The 20,742-nt window shown below is 41.6% G+C and overlaps 2 protein-coding genes across 4 annotated transcripts; one reads left to right on the top strand and one right to left on the bottom strand.

Moving 5' to 3' along the window:
- Window positions 1–372: 372 nt before the first annotated feature.
- Window positions 373–5,850, top strand: LOC136438977 (protein asteroid homolog 1-like). Of its 2 annotated transcripts, none has more exons than XM_066434050.1 (8): window positions 373–486; window positions 1,076–1,487; window positions 1,656–1,812; window positions 2,234–2,374; window positions 2,899–3,039; window positions 3,414–4,408; window positions 4,552–4,703; window positions 5,230–5,850. In XM_066434050.1, exons 2-8 carry the CDS (start codon window positions 1,142–1,144, stop codon window positions 5,503–5,505), a joined length of 2,208 nt encoding a protein of 735 aa, XP_066290147.1. In that variant the 5' UTR covers window positions 373–486; window positions 1,076–1,141; the 3' UTR covers window positions 5,506–5,850. The 2 variants fall into 2 exon arrangements, with proteins under 2 accessions (XP_066290147.1, XP_066290146.1); XM_066434049.1 differs by lacking the exon at window positions 373–486 and adding an exon at window positions 629–738.
- Window positions 5,851–8,273: 2,423 nt separating this feature from the next.
- Window positions 8,274–19,882, bottom strand: LOC136438976 (transcription initiation factor TFIID subunit 4-like). Of its 2 annotated transcripts, none has more exons than XM_066434048.1 (12): window positions 18,234–19,882; window positions 15,253–15,439; window positions 14,435–14,613; window positions 13,642–13,731; window positions 13,189–13,410; window positions 12,269–12,480; window positions 11,624–11,835; window positions 10,835–10,965; window positions 10,358–10,483; window positions 10,091–10,147; window positions 9,407–9,550; window positions 8,274–9,009 (listed from the first exon to the last, which is right to left on the bottom strand). In XM_066434048.1, the coding sequence occupies exons 1-12, from the start codon at window positions 19,827–19,829 to the stop codon at window positions 8,899–8,901; spliced, it is 3,267 nt and encodes a 1,088-aa protein (XP_066290145.1). In that variant the 5' UTR covers window positions 19,830–19,882; the 3' UTR covers window positions 8,274–8,898. The 2 variants fall into 2 exon arrangements, with proteins under 2 accessions (XP_066290145.1, XP_066290144.1); XM_066434047.1 differs by having other exon boundaries at window positions 14,435–14,634; window positions 18,234–19,881.
- Window positions 19,883–20,742: the final 860 nt, after the last annotated feature.

The raw sequence follows: 20,742 nt of genomic DNA, 5'->3' as shown, positions 1-20,742 counted from the left end.
CGACTTTCCACAAAACTTTCTTGACGATTTGTACTTCTTGAAGTCACCACACCAACCTTTCCATAAGTACAGAAATCATAGCATTGATGCTGATTGTATAAAACTTTAAAGGGACGGAATTTTGGAGCTTTTTGCGTTGAGAACTAGCACCACATCGCAGGTGATAAATTTAAATGTATACAAAACACAACAAAAGACGGACGATCGCGGGCGGCTGCTTCCATGGAAAACACCAACAGAAGATCGTCGCGAAGACCACAAATACCGCGGAACTGCGAGCCTTTACGGCGTCTCAACTCTAAGGAAAGCTCCGGGATGTCTTCTGCTAGATCCTGACCATCGTGATGTGCGAGTTCAGACTGAAAGTCCTTAATCTGTGGAAGCACGGAGAGTAAGCGTCCGACGAGGCAGGGTTGACTACTTGTAACCTGATCCCCAGGAGTTCCTTACTGGCCTGTCGCCATGCTGAGGTCAAAGGGTACAAAGGTGAAAGGACAAAAATATGAAAATTGTGCTGTATCAAATCAAAATATATTTTTAGTATCCTAACCTGCAAACTGTGTCAAATTGACAATTCTATCCACTTATTGATTGATTGATAGATATAGATGCTTCAAAATTGGACAAAAAGACGCACTATGTGACCTTTGAACCCACCGTAATAACAACCACATTGTGCTGGTTGGTGATCTATGGTATTTTCATGTACTGATTGATGATTTTGAGGTGTATAAAGAGGTATGCATATGATTTCACTACAGCAGATAGACCTAAGCGTTCAGAGACTCCCACATGTACCTTATTTCATGCATGGGACCAGGACTTGTGAGTTGTACCAAGGAGGTTTTATATAAAACCTCCTTGGTTGTACAACAGGGATATCTGGATGGGTATTAGATATCAAATTGCTATTTGAACAATGCTCTTTTATATTAGTTTTTGTTAATAACTTCTTAGGCACCAAATACATCATGCTTGTCTCAAACCTGTCCAGAAGATTTCTGGAAAACTGGATACAAAGTTCGCAGACTTGGCCAATAGCATTTTGCGCTTGCTTACACCTTGTATTTTGCAGACCAATCTTCAACTTCTGCCAATATAAACTTACTCATGGATGTGAGATCTAAACATCTCAGTCACCATGGGTATCCTTGGGTTCACCAAGTTTATAGAGGACAACCCTCACCTGTTCACTGACCGTCAGCTGTGCAACACCCGCGTCGTCATCGACGGAAACAACCTCTGTTATCGACTGTACTTCGACAACGGTCTGGATGTGAAGCACGGCGGGGAATACGAACAGTTCTCGAACTTGATCAAACTGTTCTTCAACAACCTGCGTACTTGTCATGTGGAGCCGTATGTGATATACGATGGAGCGTACGAGAGCAACGACCACAAGTTTGTCACAACTTTGGACAGGAGCAAAAGACGTATTCTTTTGTCAGAGACAATAGCTAGGGATGGGCCAGGACACCTGTTACCAGGTAAGTCCCCCATCCATGGGCACCACTATCTCGCAGCTTAGAATTCTGACAGCTTCTGCTTGCCATCTTGTTTCTGGCCTTAAACAGACGGAATGTATTCTGCTTTTGCACAATAATGAAACTGAGGTTCCGCTAATATCATAATAACTTCACTCTCCTTCTCTCCAGCCCTGGCCTCCGCGACCTTTAAGCAGGTGGTGTCCAGCCTGGGTGTGCGGTGTGCCCAGTGTGACTACGAGGCAGATCGGGAGGTGGTGATGCTGGCCAACAGCTGGAACTGTCCTGTCATCAGTGTGGACAGTGACTTCTTCATTTTCAACATCAGGTTACTGGCTTATAGCTCTTAATATCTCTTAATGTTTTTTATTGTTGTTTGTATTGCATACCCAGTAAATTTACTCATGGTATAACACATGCTGGAGGTGTGGCTCTCCTCAAACACAGGACCTCCATGTAATGTTCTATTGCATCAAGGTACTCATTTACACATCATGAGTCAAGTGAGAAAATTGGTGTAAAGTTGTGTTGCTCAAGTATGTATGGTTGTGAGATACAGAGGTTTAAGGGCAGGGCTGTTATGCAGAACCTTAAGCTACATCGTGAATGTTTTGCTAAGACACACTTTGTTTAAATGTACCCTTTTTTGCAGCTCCATGCTTTACTGTGGGTAGTGTATCATCATGTAAGATCATACAGTAGACACTCTCTTCTGCAAATATCTTGTGTCCGTTTCTCCCATACCACAGGGCAGGATACATCCCACTGAACCACCTGTACTGGAGGTCTGTGTGTAAGGGAAAGACTGGTGACCAGGAGAGTGATGCAGGGTCACAAAACAAAGGTCCCTACCTCAGGGCTCAGGTCTACACTGTGGACAACTTCTGCAGGTTTAACTTCTTGTGATCATCTGTATCTGTATCTGTATCTATATAGCTGGTATAACCGCCCTTCGGTGTAACACACCAGCTTTGGAAGCAAGCAGTGTGGTAGCAACTGTGTTATACTGCACTGAAAGACGTGTCACACCTAACCTAAATGCATATCTATCTCAGCTAGCGTTGTTTAAAGCAATCTAATGAACATGCCCCTACAGTACCTTGTGGCAATGAGTTCCACTCTAGGATAGCCCAAGGAGGTTATAGGCTAGGCAGAACCTTCTTGGATAGTCCTAAGGAAAAACAGATTTCTGATTCTTTGTTGTTAACTTAGACTGTTTCTTTTCTGAGCTGATATTACATACATTACTTAGTATTTGGTACGTCCACCAGTTTGTTAGTCGTCATGGTCCTACCTTTATTTTATTATTACTTTATCTCAGATATGCTAACTTGTTTGATTTTTTTGCACTGTACATACTTGGGAATAGCAAGGTCCTAGGGAATAGTGACCGTTTGTGTTTTCACCTCTGCAGTTCCTTTGATGGTCTACAGGTGGAGATGCTGCCCCTCCTGGGTACACTGCTGGGCAATGACTACCTTCCTGTGACCCTGTTCCTGCCATTCTACAGTCAAATCAAGCTGCCTAAAGGAGACAATGTGTTCTTTTCACGGAGGTCAGTTACAGATAGTGTTGAAGAGGTAGGTAAGTAAAGGTAGTCTCAAAGACTCCTTGAGGCTGTAGGTGCAGTGGGTTATTCGCTGTGTCTAGGGCATGGTATTGGAAGGCAGAGCTTCCACCTGCTCAACCAAAGTCAGGTTCCCATTTTTATACCTGGGTAGAGTGAGGAAAGTTATGTAAAATGCCTTTCTCAATGGCACAACATCAGTGGATTCGAACTCAGGACCTTTGGGTTCAGGGCCAAATACCCTAACTGTTATGCCAACACAGTGCTACAACAATGCCAACACAATGTTGTAAGAATATTTATGATAATATTCCAAATTAAAAGACTGTTGAGATGGAAAACCTTCTTCTGTTCATCCACAGGTATGCTCGAGCATATGGTGTCATCTCCTGGCTTCAGGAGAGGGAGAATCTTGAAGATGCCTTACATAGAGTCTTGAATGTCTTCAGAAAATCTGAACGTGAGGACTACAAGATGATGATCCAGTCTTCCATGGTAGTGTACACATTCTTCGAGTCCTACCTGCCGGATTATTTTGCTTCAGGATCTTTGTTGTGTAGGCTTCTGACTCATGACGGGTACCCCCTTCCTGAGTGGGTTCTACAGAACATACAACAGGGAGCCATGCCGACCATGTGTCTCAACGCTCTGGCAAACCACAGAGTCTTCTTACACACGCAGATTGAGGACTTGTCACAACCAAGTGCCAATACTTGCTCTCTTCCTATCAGGGTTGCAATATACAACATTCTACTTAGCCACGACGAGAGTAAAGTACTTCAAGAATCTCCCACATCTCCCAAGAAGTCTTCACGGCACACTAAGGAGTTCTGTGTCCAGGAATATGACAGGATGGGAAAGGACTTGAAGAAGACGATTCTAAGGCCTGAATACGAGTCTACAAGATATGGATGTTTACCAAACCTTGCTGGGGTTTCGGCTTTGTGTAAAGAAGATCGGAAGACCTTACTGTTAGAGGTGTTGGGAGTGAAAGTAGAAGATATCTCACAGATTCCTCCTTGTCTGCAGTTTACCATAGCCGTGTTGTGTTACTGGATTCGACATGCCAATCCTAAGGTGTCCCACCTGCACCTGTACTGTCTCCTACTGTGCTTTATCAGACATGACATCCTATCCTGTCAGGACCCTCTGCCAACTGAACTTCTCCCTGAACCAATTGTCTCTACCTCACAGCAAGGCAAGAAGGGGAAACACATATGGACTCCTCCGAAAAGCTGGATACCAAGGACAGTGTCTGCTTTCTTTGACAAGTTCCAGAAGGGGTCCAAAACCAGGTCGTTTGACTTGGAAGGGGTTCATGGGTTTGCCCAGTTCCAAAGCTGTATGCAGTATACAAGTGAGTAGTCACAAGATATGTATTTAGTACAATTAGACTAAAAACCTTGTAGTTATCATGATCATTATGACAAGTTTGAGATGTCCACAATTTATTTGCATAGTTATAAAACTTAATATTTATATCAACATTTCTGTTCGTAGTATACCTGAACAAGGTATTGTGCCTGCCCTTCCCCCCGCCTGACTTGGCCGGCCTCTTCAGTGGGATCTTTACACATGAGTTGTACAAGGAGATGAAGAACAAGGCAGATGTCCTCGGCTGGGTCATGTTGGGGCTGGGGAAAACTTCACAGGTAAGGCAAGGTGCAAAGGGTGTGTGTGTGCAAGTGTGTTTTGCTTAGGTTACAAAAAATGAGATAATTTGGTTTGATGATTTTGGGTTTTAAACATCAGTAGAAAGTGAAGTGTGATACTAAAGGATAAACTTAAGGAAAAGTACTCGTATTTTGATTGGTAAAAAAGGAGAATTCTGTTCTGTACATCCATCTTTTCATCTGTAATGTCTCCATGTATCTATTTGACCCCACGTACAGAGTCCTTGTTTTTGGTGTGTCTGTCTGTGATGGTGTGTGTCCATTGTTATTTGAATAAACTGTCCGTAAAATGTAAGGAAGTAAGTTTTGTTCTTTGAAGAATAGTGTAGGACTGTGAAAACTATACACTAATGGAGATCTGAATAAAACAAACAAACAATGGATGTATGTAATGGTAATCATTTCTTTTTAATAATTAATGAACTTCAATTGAACAAGACATAGAGAATCTGTAGATATTTCAGTCTTCATATCTTTGAACTAATGTTGGTTCTGTGTTGTTCAGGTGGCAGAGGAGTTCTACAGGCTGCAGACTGTTGTACGACAGGTGGTGTCAGAGGAGTGCTTTGCCGCAAGACAACAGTCCAAGACAGCACGGAAGAAACAGAAGAGAAAGGAGAGTTCCGCAGCATCTTCCTCAGGGTACAGGGAAGGATCCAGCTCATCTTCAAGTGTAGAGAATGAAGACTTAAAGGGATACGAGGCTTCTGTGGACGTGGTGGCGTCTTGTTCACTTGAGAACAAGTTTGCTGGGCTGATGAGCCTGGACTGTGATAACTAAGTGTCTTCAGTTAGTGTAGCTGCCTAACTGCCTTTATGACAAAGACCTCTACTGTAATTTAAGACATTCAGGCTGTGCAATTACATGTAACATTAAGAAGAACACTTGTCAACTTTTTAACACAATAGTTGAAGTTAGTAAAACTTGTAGACGTACGTGTTCTACAAATTTTTCCATTCAGTTGGTACTGCTTATGTTTTTCATGTCAGCAGAGTTAATTTGTAGACAGTTTGGTTCTAAAACCTGTGTAGATTCTTGTTCTTTTTTATTGTTCAGTTTTGTTTACCACCAGATATTCTGTTGTTTAGTACTATATTATCAGTAAACTGTCATGCCATATCCTGACTTCTGTGGTTCTGTCATTTGTCCATGTTTAAGATTTGAGTCGAAAGACCGATCCCATAACCCCACCCACCTCCTTCAAAATGTACAAATGCAAAAAATTAAAACAAAACTACAAACATTTGCCAGACATGCGGCCGCTCTCTCATTGGTGGAACCGCTAACTGCCATCTTATCATTGGTTGAACTAATTATGACGGACAGTCAGGATTCTTTTCTATTGGAAAAATCTGAGGAGACTCCCCCACCTGATACTACCAGGCTATTTCTAGTGACTTGAGTAAGGGACAGTACAAGGGACATTTTGATTGAAGACATGGCAATTGCTCAAGTCAAGGAGAAAACTTGCTATCCTTCGTTCCTAACACACACATGCATGCATCCTGAGTTATAAGCAATGCCATACCTAATGAGGAACAAAGATGGTTTACTTATGACCCTTTCAGACACTACACACAGCTATGCCTCCCTCCTAAACTAAAACATAAAAAGTTCAGAAATTTGATTTTCAGTCGTTCACATCCCATCATACTTATCAATTGCACTGCATTTCATAATCATTGTAAAGCTCATTTATAAATTATTGCCCTTTACATTGATATTCTGCTTATGATTACTCATTCATGGCATTAGCACCAAAGCCACTTCAGTTTGTAGTAAGCACTTTTTGGGGGTAACACACTCACATAGCAACTCTGGTGTTCAACCTTTGAATGTAGGATTATGGTATCATTGCAAAGGGCAATAAATATTCCTTCCTATGATACATAATAATATACAATTAATGAAGTAACAAATAAGTTTCTGAACTTTTTTGTGCTGAGTGTACATAGGCACAAAAGAAATTCACTGCTAGTGTCACCTTGTCCTGTGCAATTCATACTTTTATTCAGATGTCCAATATAACAAGCTGTACAGAGACCACAACACAAATTCATTCATTTTTTTCTATTGTACAAAAAATGTTTTAATTTTCCTCTAAGGACTAATTAATTTTTGTACTGCAACTCTCCTTGATTTATTAACAAATTTTCATAATTTTCTATACAGTTTTGCACTTTGGAAAGAACTCTACAAGATGGCCTGATAGACAGATTTAGCCATTTTTGTACCAGGTAAAGTGTGTATACGCAGTCCGGGTAGAAGAATCAAGGTACATGTACACAGTACATAGATCTAATCACCTATAAGACACCCGATGCATTGAAACATACATACATACAAATGTACACATCGTGCCATGTTTGTTAACCATTTCTTTCACAAACTGTTGTATTTTGATGAGACCCATGGCTAGTGGAAAAGGATGCCGGTAAAGAATGGTGGCAGAGTCATGAAGACTACAGTATGTACATTTCTTGAGAGGTCAAGTGCAATGTTCCGTCACTCATAGCAACTTCCTTCAAAGGTACCGTACTGTCATGAGGCAGTGGAAAGTCTATATATAATCATCAAAGCAGAGATTTTAGGGCTTCTGCAATAATATGTACATATTGCAAAGATGCTAATTGTGGTTGAGGCTCACAGTGACCTTCTTTGCATCATCTTTTAAAACAATGTTGAGATTGGTAAGTGGGTGATACAACTAACAGCCCTTGACTTCAGTCAACCGAAATAGATGCGAAAACATAGAAGTGGCATTTTGTTGCATAACTCTCAGTAGTGAAGCTACTGCCACCCTTTCAGTGGGGTTTTTATTTGTGCCATAGGTACCCAGTGTAACTGTTTACTTCTGACACTTTCTTTAATCATTACACTAATTTGATCATGTGCAATATCTTATAGTACAAAAGCGCCACCTAACCTTTGATTTGCAAACTGCAGTGAAGAGCACTGAATGTGCTTCAGTACAGAGCAACAGAAAACTTTTCACATCACATATGAACATCCGTGCCATTGACTGGTGATAGAGTTTATTCCCACTATGATTGGTCTCTAACTTATCACCAACACTTACAACAATTCCTTTTTGGGCCTGTCAATAAATATATAAATATACAATACAAAAGAAATGGAATACATTTTTCCTTCCAGTCAAATCTTAAATGTAACACAAAGGACTTAATTGTTCTCACACTTTAAACACAATGTACAAAATAAAAGTAGGTAAGGCCTGGGGTTAAAGACAGTCACTGCCTTAACAATGTCATCACATCACTCAGCAATGGTGCAGGCAAAAAAGTAACATTACCAGATGTGGAAATGGTTTTGATTGGGGTGTATCGAAGCAGAGAAATTCAATTTTTGATCCTTTCTTAAATCCTATTTAGTTTTGAAACATTGTTTCTTTCTGGTTAGTCTAGAGCACATCAGCAAGATAAAATAAAGGGGGGTGTGTTTCTGTCGGGCTCAAAAAAAGCATCTTTTGATCATAGTGATTTGGGTTCAAAGTCAAAATATAGAATTTCAACACAACACTCACACCATGTAGAAGAAAAGAACTGGCCTAAATGATAGGAATTCGGTTTCCCTTTGAGGGCATCACAAACAAGAACAGTAGACAGCAGCAACTGTGGAACAGTAGAGGGGAACACAAATGGAGATATCCTGCTGCATGCACAGTTCTTGAGGAATCAATGACCCCTAATAGAACTTTGAAAAAAAAGTCAACCAAAAGCCAAAAGAAATGCCTTTTTTGTCCAGATACGGGCATATCTGTATAGTTGATGGTAACAAAACAAGAGGTGGTAGAAGAGACATATCCTTTAAAAAATATACACCATAGGCTGCTTTAAATGGAGAATGATGTAGTACTTCATATTGTATAACATTTCTGTTTTTTTGATGTGATGATGGTCCCTCCCTTATAAATCATTTGAACTATCTCTGATGTAGACAAGTGGAAAAAGGAAGGTGATTGGTCAATACAAGTGTCAATTAATCAAGTCAGTAGTCAGTGGTCAGGAGAAATTTGCATCCTCGACATCTAAATATTAGAATACTTGCTGTCCACAACCACAAGCGAAGGTTCCCCCCCCCCCCCCAACTCTGCTAGTGTTAGTGTTATTCTGATAGTGATGAACTAGAGACAGTGGTCCCTGTCAGTGTTTGTTATTTGAGATAGGCCTTGTAGAGCATGTTGGATTTACTCGTCTCCTTCTCCTGTTCCAGCAGGAAGATCAGGTCCCTGAGGTTGGCTCGCTTGGTCCGCGGCCGCACAGGCTAGAGACAGAGAAAAAATTGTCAGTAAATGGTACACAATGTTTCCCTACACATCTTCTTATATAGTGTGCGTAGCCCAGTGGGTAGTGACCTAGAGGATGTGAGTTCTTATCCCGGCTGCTGTTGTTCACCCAATATACATGCTACTGTAAAGCATCACAGTCCTTAGGACGGGACGTTAAGCCGTGGTCCACAATTCATTGTACTTGTCGAAAAGAGCTAGGAATTTCCCTGTACAGTGAACCTGTAAATACTGTACATAGTATCTGTCTTCTCTGCCAGAGCCAGTGAGCTAAACTGGGTGGTTTGAGAACGCTTTCATTTTTTTCATACTTAGGCCTTCCGTAGGAAAAGGGAAAGTTTCAGGCATCTCAGACAGAGCAGAGCAGCCACCTACCTGCATAGGAGCTCCAGGTGTGAAGGAGGAGGAACTACCAGGTCCGGGAGAGTCCACTTTTCTCTTCTTACGGGGGCCGATGGCCATGAGAGCAGTCATGTTGGCCTCCTGGTTCCTGATCTTCTCCAGTTCCTGCTGTTGTAGCTGTTAATAAGAACAACATTTCAAAAATGAAACTTCCCTATTCATTTTCTGACAATAACCAACAGCTACACGACAAACAGCACTTTTCATCTCCAAGAAAATGTTGGTATTGTTTTTGGTGTGTCTATTTCTTTGTGTTGGTGTCTGTCCGTAGTTGTCTAAATATTGTAGAGTGACAGGATGTGAGGTTGGAAATGGTGTAACTGGAGACTGGCAGGATGGGAAGGTTAGATTGGCCCGGGTCCAAAGTTGCTGGGCACTTGGGGACACCGACAGAAAGTAAGGTCAAAGGTCCCCCAAAAGGTTATGAAAGGTTATTTACTTATGAGCGCCAGAGGAAAATCCATAGACTGAATCAGCGAGAAATTCACATTAATGAATAAAACAAAAAATTCACAAAAACTCTTAACTATTCCATAGGGATATGAGATCTTTGATTTCTTGTTTTATGAAGTACCCACTACTTTCCCCCCCAAAAAAGTCTAGCAAACACAGGTGAAAGTAATAAACATTGTTCAGAAATCAGTGGCTTCCTCTCACCTCTTTGGCCTTTTGTTTTAATTTGAGCTGCTCAGGGTCTTCTTGTCTGGATCGACTCTGAAAGGCAAAGAACAACTCCATCAATACATTTTTATAACAATACTGGTTTATTTGCCCAAAATGTCACCTTAAAGAACAAATAAAACAATTCTTTCCATGATGTATGCTACTGCTTTTGAAGGTACACTCTTAGGTACTTGATACATTAATAAACAAAGAATATTATATCTGAGTATACTAAATACAGTAAACAAGAGATATCTGTACCTTTGCTGCTCTGAGAAGCATCTCTCTTTCCTGCTCATCGTGCCGTTTCTTCTCCAATCTGTCCAACTCCTCCAGGAACTTCACCTGTTGTCTCACCTGTCCCGTCACCTCGTACCTAGAGTCGTCCTATAGGGAGGTAAAAAAAGTGTTGTGAAATGATACCACATATACAAAACGTATCTACATCAGCGGGTTTAAGGCCGTGTTCACGTATATAAGGACAGTCGACAGTTGACTTTGCCACTGATCATTGATAGATTACAAACAATTTACCAGCCAGGCTGATTGCCTGGAGTCTGTGTATGTATATCACATTCTGGACACATTCTTGAAATGATTGATACATGGCATGTTGGCACCATGGAAATGAGTTTAAAGTGACATTCATAACTCTGTAACAACTATTAACTTTCAAAAAAAGGAAAGTTAAAGCAGAAATGAAGGAGTGTAAGTTATCATGTGTAATTTCTAACTGACCTTGTAAGCCTCCATCCTATGTCTGACTATGACGGTGAGTTTCTCTAACAAGTTGCGTAATCTCTCCTCCGCTGCATGTGACACCAGACTTACTACATCAGGACTTGCGTCTTCTAAACCATGTTTTCTTGCTGTGAAAGTATGGGGGTGAAACGATTTAATATATCGTGACAAAAGTTATCAATCACTTCATACAAAAGTTACTCAAGCAGCTGGATAAGTTGGCTAAACAGTCACAGATGCTTCAGTTGTCTTTCGTCAGTGACGTACTCTGTAGTGACAACCATTTGGTTCAAAACCATATATGGACATTAGGATGATAACACTGATGATGGCACAACTAACCAATTTCTTGAGAAGCTACCATAAACCTTGAAACCTTCCTGGTGGTTTTATTTTCACAGTTTTTGCTTCAGTTGTCTTTCGTCAGTGACATACTATGAAGTGACAACCATTTGGTTCAAAACCATATATGGACATTAGGATGATAACACTGATGATGGCACAACTAACCAATTTCTTGAGAAGCTACCATAAACCTTGAAACCTTCCTGGTGGTCTTATTTTCACAGTCTTTGCCATGAACTGCAACCGTGAAGTCCGCGAATACATGTTTTCTATTACTATTGAGCTACCGAATTGTTTCAACTGAGAATTCCAAACACAGCAAACCGCCTTTTTTCCTCTACCACAAAATATCACCACAGCAAAAGTACATGCATATATCGTATATCAAAAGCCAGATAGAGCAGCAACTATTTTCTGATAAGTTAAGCAAAGGTAACTGACCAATTTCTAGTATTCTTTTCCTCAGAGGAGCGGACGACAGGAAGGTCTCGTCTTTACACGACCTCAGCTCCGTGGCAACAAGCTCGGAGTTGGTTGCTAGGATACGGGCGCTCTCTTCCGAGAGGTTGACACCGGCCATGGAGGCGACGTCATTGATGTCATCATCGTCTCTGGAGAAGGCTGCGTGTCCTCCAGGGTGTCTGGCCAGTGGTCTGAAGGACGACAACAACACAGTTTTAGTAAATGGTCTACCTTAACATAAAGGTGGTTAGGGTTGTTGACTTAGAATCTAAATGTTCTGGGTTCGAATCCCTAGCAGACCCAATGTTATGCCCTTGGGAAAGGCACTTAACACCTTCATGTATTTCCTCACTCAACTCAGGTGAAAATGAGTATGTAGCTTTGGTTAGGTATGTCCTCTCGAAAGGGACGTAAAGCTGGAGGTCCCGTGTTCCTTGGGAAAGTTCAAGAACCCATCACTATAATTGATAAGAATAGGAATCCATCCCGGTGTGAATGGATCAAACTTTACAGTCAGTCCGGTCGTACATAGCTTATACTTACTGTACAATACTGGTGTGTTATGCTTAAAGGCAGTTTACCGGTAATGCGAAACAAACAAGATGGCATCAGATTGGTACCTACCTCGACGGAGAGTCTTTCACCTTGTGACTTGACTGAGGTGTCCCTGGTACAAACCTCATGACCCCGGCCTTCTGTTGTGAGGGAGTCCCACGGATGATGTGCACCCCGGGGACCCCTGTGGGCTGGGTGGTGACCAGGACTGGGCGCTGCTGGTGGTTGGCTGCCTGGGTGGTGGCATGGCCCATGGCTTTGAGCTGGGCCTGTTGGAGAGCCTATACAACAGGATGGAGAGAAAATTTGGGTAAGTCCAATTTCTTGTGTTGGAGATTGCAGTTTAATTTTGATAACAAAAGGGTGGAGAGAAAGTTGAATGGGCGTTATAAGGATGACGGTTGAGACACAACGATTTACCGGTTTCGACCTTTTATTCAAAAGTCTTCATCAGAAAAAGGGTGGAGAGAAGTTAGTGAAGTTTTGCAATCCTCCTTTCAATGGCACAAAAAGTAAGCACCCTGGGTATGTTTATGAAGACTTAACACAATCTTGTGTGACTGTGGGGCTTGCAATTAAGTTTTGAGAATAGGTGCACTGGTACACCTAACCTAAAAATCTAGGTTCCATAGAATAAAGTAGTCAGCAAAACCTGATACCAAACCCCACTACTACTCTTCATAGCTTGAATCTGAAATTCGACAGTTAAAAGTTTTAATCTAAAACGTGATACAACAAACTGGTTTTCTCTTTTTCTTTTCTTTCTTTCTGAATCTTGAAAGTCAAGAATATGCTGTATACTAGTGTACCTTTACATTCATAACTCCACACAAACATCTAGGTACACTGATGTACAAACAAACAAAAATAAGGTGCACAGCTCTAATTTTGGGCGTACAGTAAGTACTCAGTATTTCGAGCCCTGGACTGGATATACAGATTTCTTGATAATGATAGGAAGACTCTATGGTGTCAAGACTACGACTGACCGTCATCTGAGCGATCTTGATGGCGGCCTGAGCTCGGACGTTGGGCGGGTGTTGGCTCTGTGAGGTCACCACCACAGACTGGCGACTGGTGGATGTGGACGTCACCAACGACGTCGTCGTGGCAACGGGAGCTTGTGCAATGGACGAGGTCTGCGGTGGGATCTGCATCCCGCCTATCGCGCCGCCTTTTGCCAGCGCTTGTCGAACATACGGTAGACTTTTCTGTGGACAATGACAACAACCTGTTAGTGTAGCAATGGGATACCTCAATAAAATATAACATTCATTGTCGGAAATTTCAATTTCAAACAAACTCCATAATGTTTTTTTGTGTCATTAACAAAGATCTTCCAAAAATCAGACCCTGACAACAAACAATATCATTGATCTGACATAAATACCAACTATTGCAATAGTAGTATTAAATGGGATAGAACCAAACCCAGTACCAACCTTCAGAAAGGGGACTAAGTATGGCTGTGGGGAGGACTTGAGCTCTGTCTGCAGTTTGAGGGTGAACTCCTCAGGCTCTATTTTAGCATCCTGAGGAGGGGGCAGACACAGTTATCAGTATGATGTATGAGAAGGACAGTCTCTCACATGATGTTTTAAATCAAACAGCTCTTTTCAAACTGTCAAGTATGAGCATCTCATGAATGATCCATTTATTCATTACTTACAAACAAGAGTCTCGCAGGCAACCAATGATTGTCTAAATTGCGCTACACTGTATAAAGGATTTGTTAAAATACTACAACTTATAAGTTATATCACTTAAAGACTTCGCAACATCTGTCGTTTTACATTATTGTTAAATACTGTCGCTATTTTCACAAGTTTCTTTGCATTTGCCAGTATCCATTTGGTTGTTAAAAAATTGCAATAATATTTTGTACAATTCATTGAGTATATTGGTGTTCAAACTGAAAATGATAAAAATGTCATCATATATATCAGTCAGTTATCTCCAGTATACACAGTTGATAACTGGGAGACCCCAGTTCAAATCCTGGGACAGGACATCTTGGTTGGGGCTTCACCTGTCTTTCGGAAGGGACGTAAAATGGGGGTCCCATATTTGAGGAGGTGCCTCAAGCATGTTAAAGGGGTAGGCCTTGCAACCCCTCCCTGTAAAAATATATCCTGCTACAGAAACAGCAAGCAAACTTGAACCTATGATATGCCACTAGTCACTACAAAATGAACAACAATAAGAAGATAAATTCAGTTCTTCAACACAGCTTACCAAGAGATTCTGCACCAGTTCCTTGACGTTCTTGACCACCTCGGGTGGCTGGTTCCCACTGCTGGCCAGCTTCACCAGGGTCGTCAGGAAGTTCTTGCACTTCTTAACGTTCTCTATAGCCTCCGGTGTGAGGGTCAGGCTGGACTGGGTGGGCGGCTGTACAGGTACCGCGGCTGTACCTAAGGAACGACGAGCAGTACCTATTGCAGTACAAGAGCCCGATTATGTACAAGGTAGCAAGTCTATTAGGTTTGTAGAGACTTCACACTGTACTCAAGGCTTTGTATAAACCCAAGCTTCTTGCCTTACCAAACACCAAATCAACCTGTCAAGAACTAATCATACAACTTAGGCCACAGCAAGTACCAGACAAAACAAGCATTTTCCTTAGTGGCAAGTTTGGTTTGAACAAAAATTTGAACTGCAATAAAATATTTTTACATGTTAGACTATAGAAGCACATATGTAATCTGCTTCACAACTTTTTGCTAAGTTTTATCTCAAATATGACGCAAATCATTCATCTATAATTTCAAAAGCTTTGAAGATGAATACAGTATTGGTGTGGCAGGACCTATTAAAAAATACATATGGTATACAGCCAAAACTGCCCAAGACGACCACTCAGGAGACTAATACATTCTTGTCTACATGTATGTCGACAGGTGGTCACTATAGACAGGATTCTTAATGCTTGTGTCAATGTGAAAATTATCAAAGACCAGAAGGACCACCAAAAGGTGGTCATATTTGCAGGGTGGTCTTTATGTTGAGGATGGTCACTTGGTTTGACTGTATGTCCTACAGTTGGTCCTCACCTGGCAGGATGGTGGTTGCTATGTGCCCCGTCCCCGGTGTCGTCTGCACCATCCTGGGCTGCGCCATGGCGACCGGCTGTGGCTGGATGGCGGTCTGAACCATCTGGGGTGGCTGGGGGGCTGGTTTGATATGCGGCGGCTGTGTCTGGCCAGCTGGTCTGGTGATGACTTGTGTGCTAACACCAGGCTGGTGAGAACAGCAGGAGTATGTAAATGTGTAAGGGATTACGCTGGGTACATGGACCTGTCATCACTGGGAAATACACTGTACACAAGCCAAGGCTCAAAATATATTTTTGAAAATAGGTGCACTGGTGCACCTAACCTAAAGATTTACAAATGTAGATGCACAGAAAACTTTTTGCGTGCAATAAATGAAGTAAAATGTCAACAAAACTATAAACCTTACTACTCCTCTTCAGAGTTGGAATCTGAAAATTCTATGGCTAAGGAGATCTAATATATGAAAGGTTACTTTTTTTAGATGTCAAGAATATGCTGTATACTACTGTACAATACTAAAAGTACCTTTATGTAAGTAACCCTACACAAATATCTAGATGCACTGGTGCACCCATAGGCGAAAATTAGGCGCACAGCTCCAACTTTCAGTGCATAAGTGCACATGCACCCGGCCAGTACATGTAATTCAAGCCCTAAAGGCCTACTATCAGATGTACTGGGGAAAAAAACACTTTCTCTAACACATACTTGGAATGTTTCGCATGTGATTGCTGATAAGTTATCTACTTTAAGTAACTTTATCTACATCATCAGTACATGCATCTCTAAAAAAGGAACTTATTACCTCTTTACACAACATTTCTAAGTCTTTGTAGAGCTAGGTAGAGCTGTCAAATGGCCGTGTCCCAAAACGTTAATTTCAGCTTATCAAAATAAACAAACTCATTGCATGATTCTCTTAATCTACTTTCAGCATCTAATGCTCCATTTATTTACCTACATTGCTTCACTAATTCTAAAATTCTTTAAAGTCTTTTTCATAGTTAGAGGCATCAAACAGCCGTTTTCCAAAACATTAACGTTAGCTTATCAAAACAAACATGTTGCATGATTCTCTTCATCAAGTTTTAGCATCTAAAATCTAATTAGCTCCGTTCTACTATAGTTCTAGGAAATTACAAATAGTAAAAACATGTATCAAACCTGAACAACTGTCCATACACACTGATTTGGTCTGTTATATATACACTTTACGAGCCTGACCTACATAAAATCTGTTGCAGCAAGTTTATGAGTGTATCAATAGTGAAAGCAATCATTTCCAAAACCTCCTAAGTCGAGTCGCCTCGGACTATCTATTCTGTACATCTTTTCTGTGCAATTGCTGATAAGAAATCACATCTAATTGAATGATTCTTTGTAACTAGGAAATATCTATTCATCTAATTAAGATTAAGATATAAAAAACAAGAAGCTAACATCAAGCTAAAGCCAATGCAAGACTGTGCTCAGAATGTTTCCTTTAAAACTGTGCATGCTTTTTCAATAAGAGTGTTCTTCTGTGGTGGGTATAACTATAAACTAGCACTCTTTATACAATTATAAAGTCAATGGGTTTTCAGGGGAACGGGTTTTCTGCGCGTGAAAAATTTGCGCGTGAAAATTTGCGCGTGAAGAATTTGCGCGTGAAAAAATAAATTTCTTTAAAATGTGTCAGAAAATGTGCAGTATAATTTTCTTAGACAGGAAAATGTGATCCCATGATACAATTTTTCATCTGTCACCTGAATTTATGGTTTGAAAACTTTTGATTTTTTAGTCCCTTAGGAATAAGTCCCTTGGGAATAGTTAAACTTTTGGGGGCTTGAAACCTAAACATTTGAAAATCACTTAAATCTTTAAGAAATACATAGTCAACTTACTTATATAAGGTTTTGTATTGCAAAATGTAACTATTTGAGGCTTTTCTCCATTCTATTAGCCTAATTTAATCTTTTCTAAAGCAGATTCTTTCACGCGCAAATTTCAAACTTTTTTGCGCGTGAAAACTTAACATTTGAAAATCACTTAAAAATCACTTGAAGATTGAAAGAGCAACATTTTGAACTGTAGAATGCAACAATAAGATACTTAATTCCATTGTGGGTTATCTTATTTCAAGCTTTAAGCTTAAAACTTCCAAAAAGGTTTTAAATCCCTTGGGAGTCAGCTTAGATATTCCCAAGGGACCTAAAATTCAAACCCAAAATTCAGGAAACAGATGCAAAATCATATCATGGGGTAACATTTTTCTGCCTAAGAATTTTGTAGTGCACATTTTCTGACACATTTCTTGAACTTTTTCACGCCCAAGTTTTTCACGCGCAAATTCCTCACGCGCACAAAACCCCAACCCGGTTTTCAGTGTTTACACAGGAAAATCTTTCACACTTACACGTACCTTTATAAACATTAGGTTTAATCATAATTATATGACTATACTAGAAAATAGACTAACTCAACGATAAGAGGGGTGAATTTTGCTGTAAATGCACAAACTTTAACTTGAAACCACAGGCAACCCTTTTTTCTACAACCTGACTTCAGTGAGTTGTGTGCAAGGTCATTATTTTAATATGTAACTTGTAAGACTTTCAAGCTATCAGAGATTAAGGAATCATGACAAGCAAGTTCTAAATCAAATTTTAAGAAAGCTCAAATACTGTGGCCTTCACTCAAAAATCTCCACATAACAATTTGGATGAGGCTGTTCTGAGATTTCTTTCCAAATTTTGCTTTTCAGGGCAACAAAAACTGAAAATGCTAGTTAGACACTGTAAATCATGAAACTTTTGCAGTGCTTTCATTTTTGTGGTATTGGCAGTGACATCCACAAGTTCATGACACCGCAACAATGTCTCCTTTATACAATTACTGTACTACAGAATTGCTTTAAACGTGAATTCAAAACACAGCGAAAACTTCTACCACGAATTCAGAAATTTACAGTAAAATAGATGTATTTAAAGGCTACATACCTGTACACCTTGGGTTGTGGTAAGCTTGAATGTTGCAGTGCCTGGTACGTTACTGGCGTTGGGACGAGGCTGTAAACTGGCAGGTAGCGCGCTCGCTGGCATCAACGCCAGGTTCCCGTTCTCCTGCTTCACGAGAACCATCCCCTGGGGAATCGTGAAACCAGGTGGGAGTGTAACGGTGGCCGTCATTGGTCCCGGTGGCCGCGGTGCGATGGCCGGCTGCTGCGGCGTTATTCTCATTGGCGTTGACGAGATGGTTGGTCTGTTATGTTGCTGTGGTTGCGAGGACGGTTGCTGCAAGGTCGCGACAAGCCTGGTCTGCGGAGTTCCCGGAGCTGAGGGCACCACCGTGACTGAACCGGGGTTAGCATTCCTGATTGTTGTGGCCGTTACAACGTTTATCAACGGCTGCTGCGGCGTTCTCTGCTGTATAGTCACCTGCGGCTGTATTGTCTGTTGTTGTATCGTTCCGGGTTGTATTGCGCCTGGCTGCGTACCGGGTTGTGGCAGCGTCCCATGCTGTATCCCACCCTGTCCAATAGTAACCATATTTGGCGCCAGACTTGGTTGTTGACTTCCTGATTCTTGTTTCACTACGTGTGGACCGTTGACACCTGATGGAGTAACCTCAGATGCCCCGGCGTTCGCAACACCTGGCTGCACCGCACCTGTCGCACCGAGCAGCTTATGCTGAGCAGCAAGCTGCTCTCTGACAGTCATTTTCGAGTTGATGTTTGGTGTGGGTGTCGTTGGTTTGGGCACTGTTACAGTGATGGTGAGAGGTTTGTTGTTTTGAGATGCCCCTGTTGATGTGTGTGGTGTCGACGGCATTCCGTTCGGTTGCTGAACGACGCTTACTGAAAAAGGTGGAGGCTGGTTCGGTACAGAACTGTTTGGAGGAGTTCTCCTGGCTGTGGTTGCCACTGTGTTAGGCGGGAAGTTTGACGACCCTCCATTTATTGATACGATAGGATTATTCTGGACCACCCCTACATTACCGGCAGAGATGGATCCTCCCACATTTGAAACACTGGCAGAGTTTACGGTCGAAGCGGTGCTGGCACTGTTTACAAGCATCGGCGCTCCTGCATTAGAAGTCGCCAGGCCTTGCGACAGTTGTGCAGAACTAGATGAAATGGTGGCGTTTGGAATGTTGTTTCCTATAACGTTAACGTTAGATCCGGTCGACTTCAAACTGTTCGATGACACCATACTAACGTTTCCACTGGATACACTACTAGCTACGGAACTCACCAAGGTTGAAGACACCACAGAACTTGCGTTCAAGGCGTGGACTGGCGGTTTTATACTCAACATGGAGTTCTGATTTTCCACCTGTAGTTCCGATTTTACGAAGCCGTGAACGTTAGGGTTCATGTTAGCTAAGCCTAGTTTTTGTCCTTGCGAAGTGCCGTCAGACACAGACACAGAATTGACATGATTAGCGTCCGCCGAGGACCCTGAAACTTGCCCCGTGGATGCGGCAGTACTTTGGGAGAGTAACTGGGACTCAAGAGACCCGACTAAGGCACTTACTGCGCTCTCATCGACCTCTGAGTTGAGAAGATCGTCCAGCGACTTGGCAGGAGTCGCCATCTTGCTGCGATGCTCCCAAAAGTGCAACTGAAGAACGCATGCGCCAAAGTCGTGTGCCGAAAAGGTTCACGGGAAAACACCCCTTGGACGCGCGCTTTGGGATCGCATGATGGACATGTACTACATGTAGTACTGTCCAAGCAGAGGTTTCTACTAGATGGAGGGATATGAAAGAAATCGCGGCCACTACTAAGGAAACTTAGAAGTAGGAAAGGCAAAGAAATAAACCCCGACCGAAACCTCTGATTGGAGAGTATCCGATTGTATGGACGCTGCCAGTTCTTAAAATAGGCGGATCGGAGTAAGTCGTAGTTTAATACAGTAGAATCCGCTTAACTGCACCACCCATTTGTCAGCGTTTTTGGTGCAATTATCCGGCTGGTGCAATTATGCGAAATGCCCAGCTGGACCGCACCACCATGGGCAAGGGGGTGTAGTGTTAGTCAGAAACACTAGCACAAAGAAAACAGACGAAATTATTCAGTTATTAACTTTATTTATTGACCCTTTGCTGAAAATAAAGAAATGACTACGAACCTGTTTTGATTTTGCATTCTTTCATTTTCCCACGCAATCTACCGCATTACAACGCACGTAATGTTACAGGGGAGGCTTTCTGAAACATCGTCATGCCACTCATGGGATAACAGTTTCTGTGTTACATTACGTAGAGTGCAGTTGTCGATTTACGTAAATCATGTTCCGCCATGAAACTAGGAATTGAAACTAAAACTTGGTTACTGATTACGGGTGACTCGCCCGGGACCTCCCATACGATTCCTATCAAAGTAATTGTCAATGGAGGCCGCTTTCTTTTGTTACTCAAAACAGTTTTAAACATATTGGCGGTATTGCACCTTTACACCGGCAGGTATTGGCTCATTTGTACCGCGTTTGCCGATTTTAGCGTACC

Source organism: Branchiostoma lanceolatum, chromosome 7, assembly GCF_035083965.1.
Source record: "Branchiostoma lanceolatum isolate klBraLanc5 chromosome 7, klBraLanc5.hap2, whole genome shotgun sequence".
Lineage (NCBI taxonomy): Eukaryota > Metazoa > Chordata > Leptocardii > Amphioxiformes > Branchiostomatidae > Branchiostoma > Branchiostoma lanceolatum.
The sequence above is the reverse complement of the archived record's forward strand: the minus strand, read 5'-3'. Positions and strand labels throughout refer to the sequence as shown.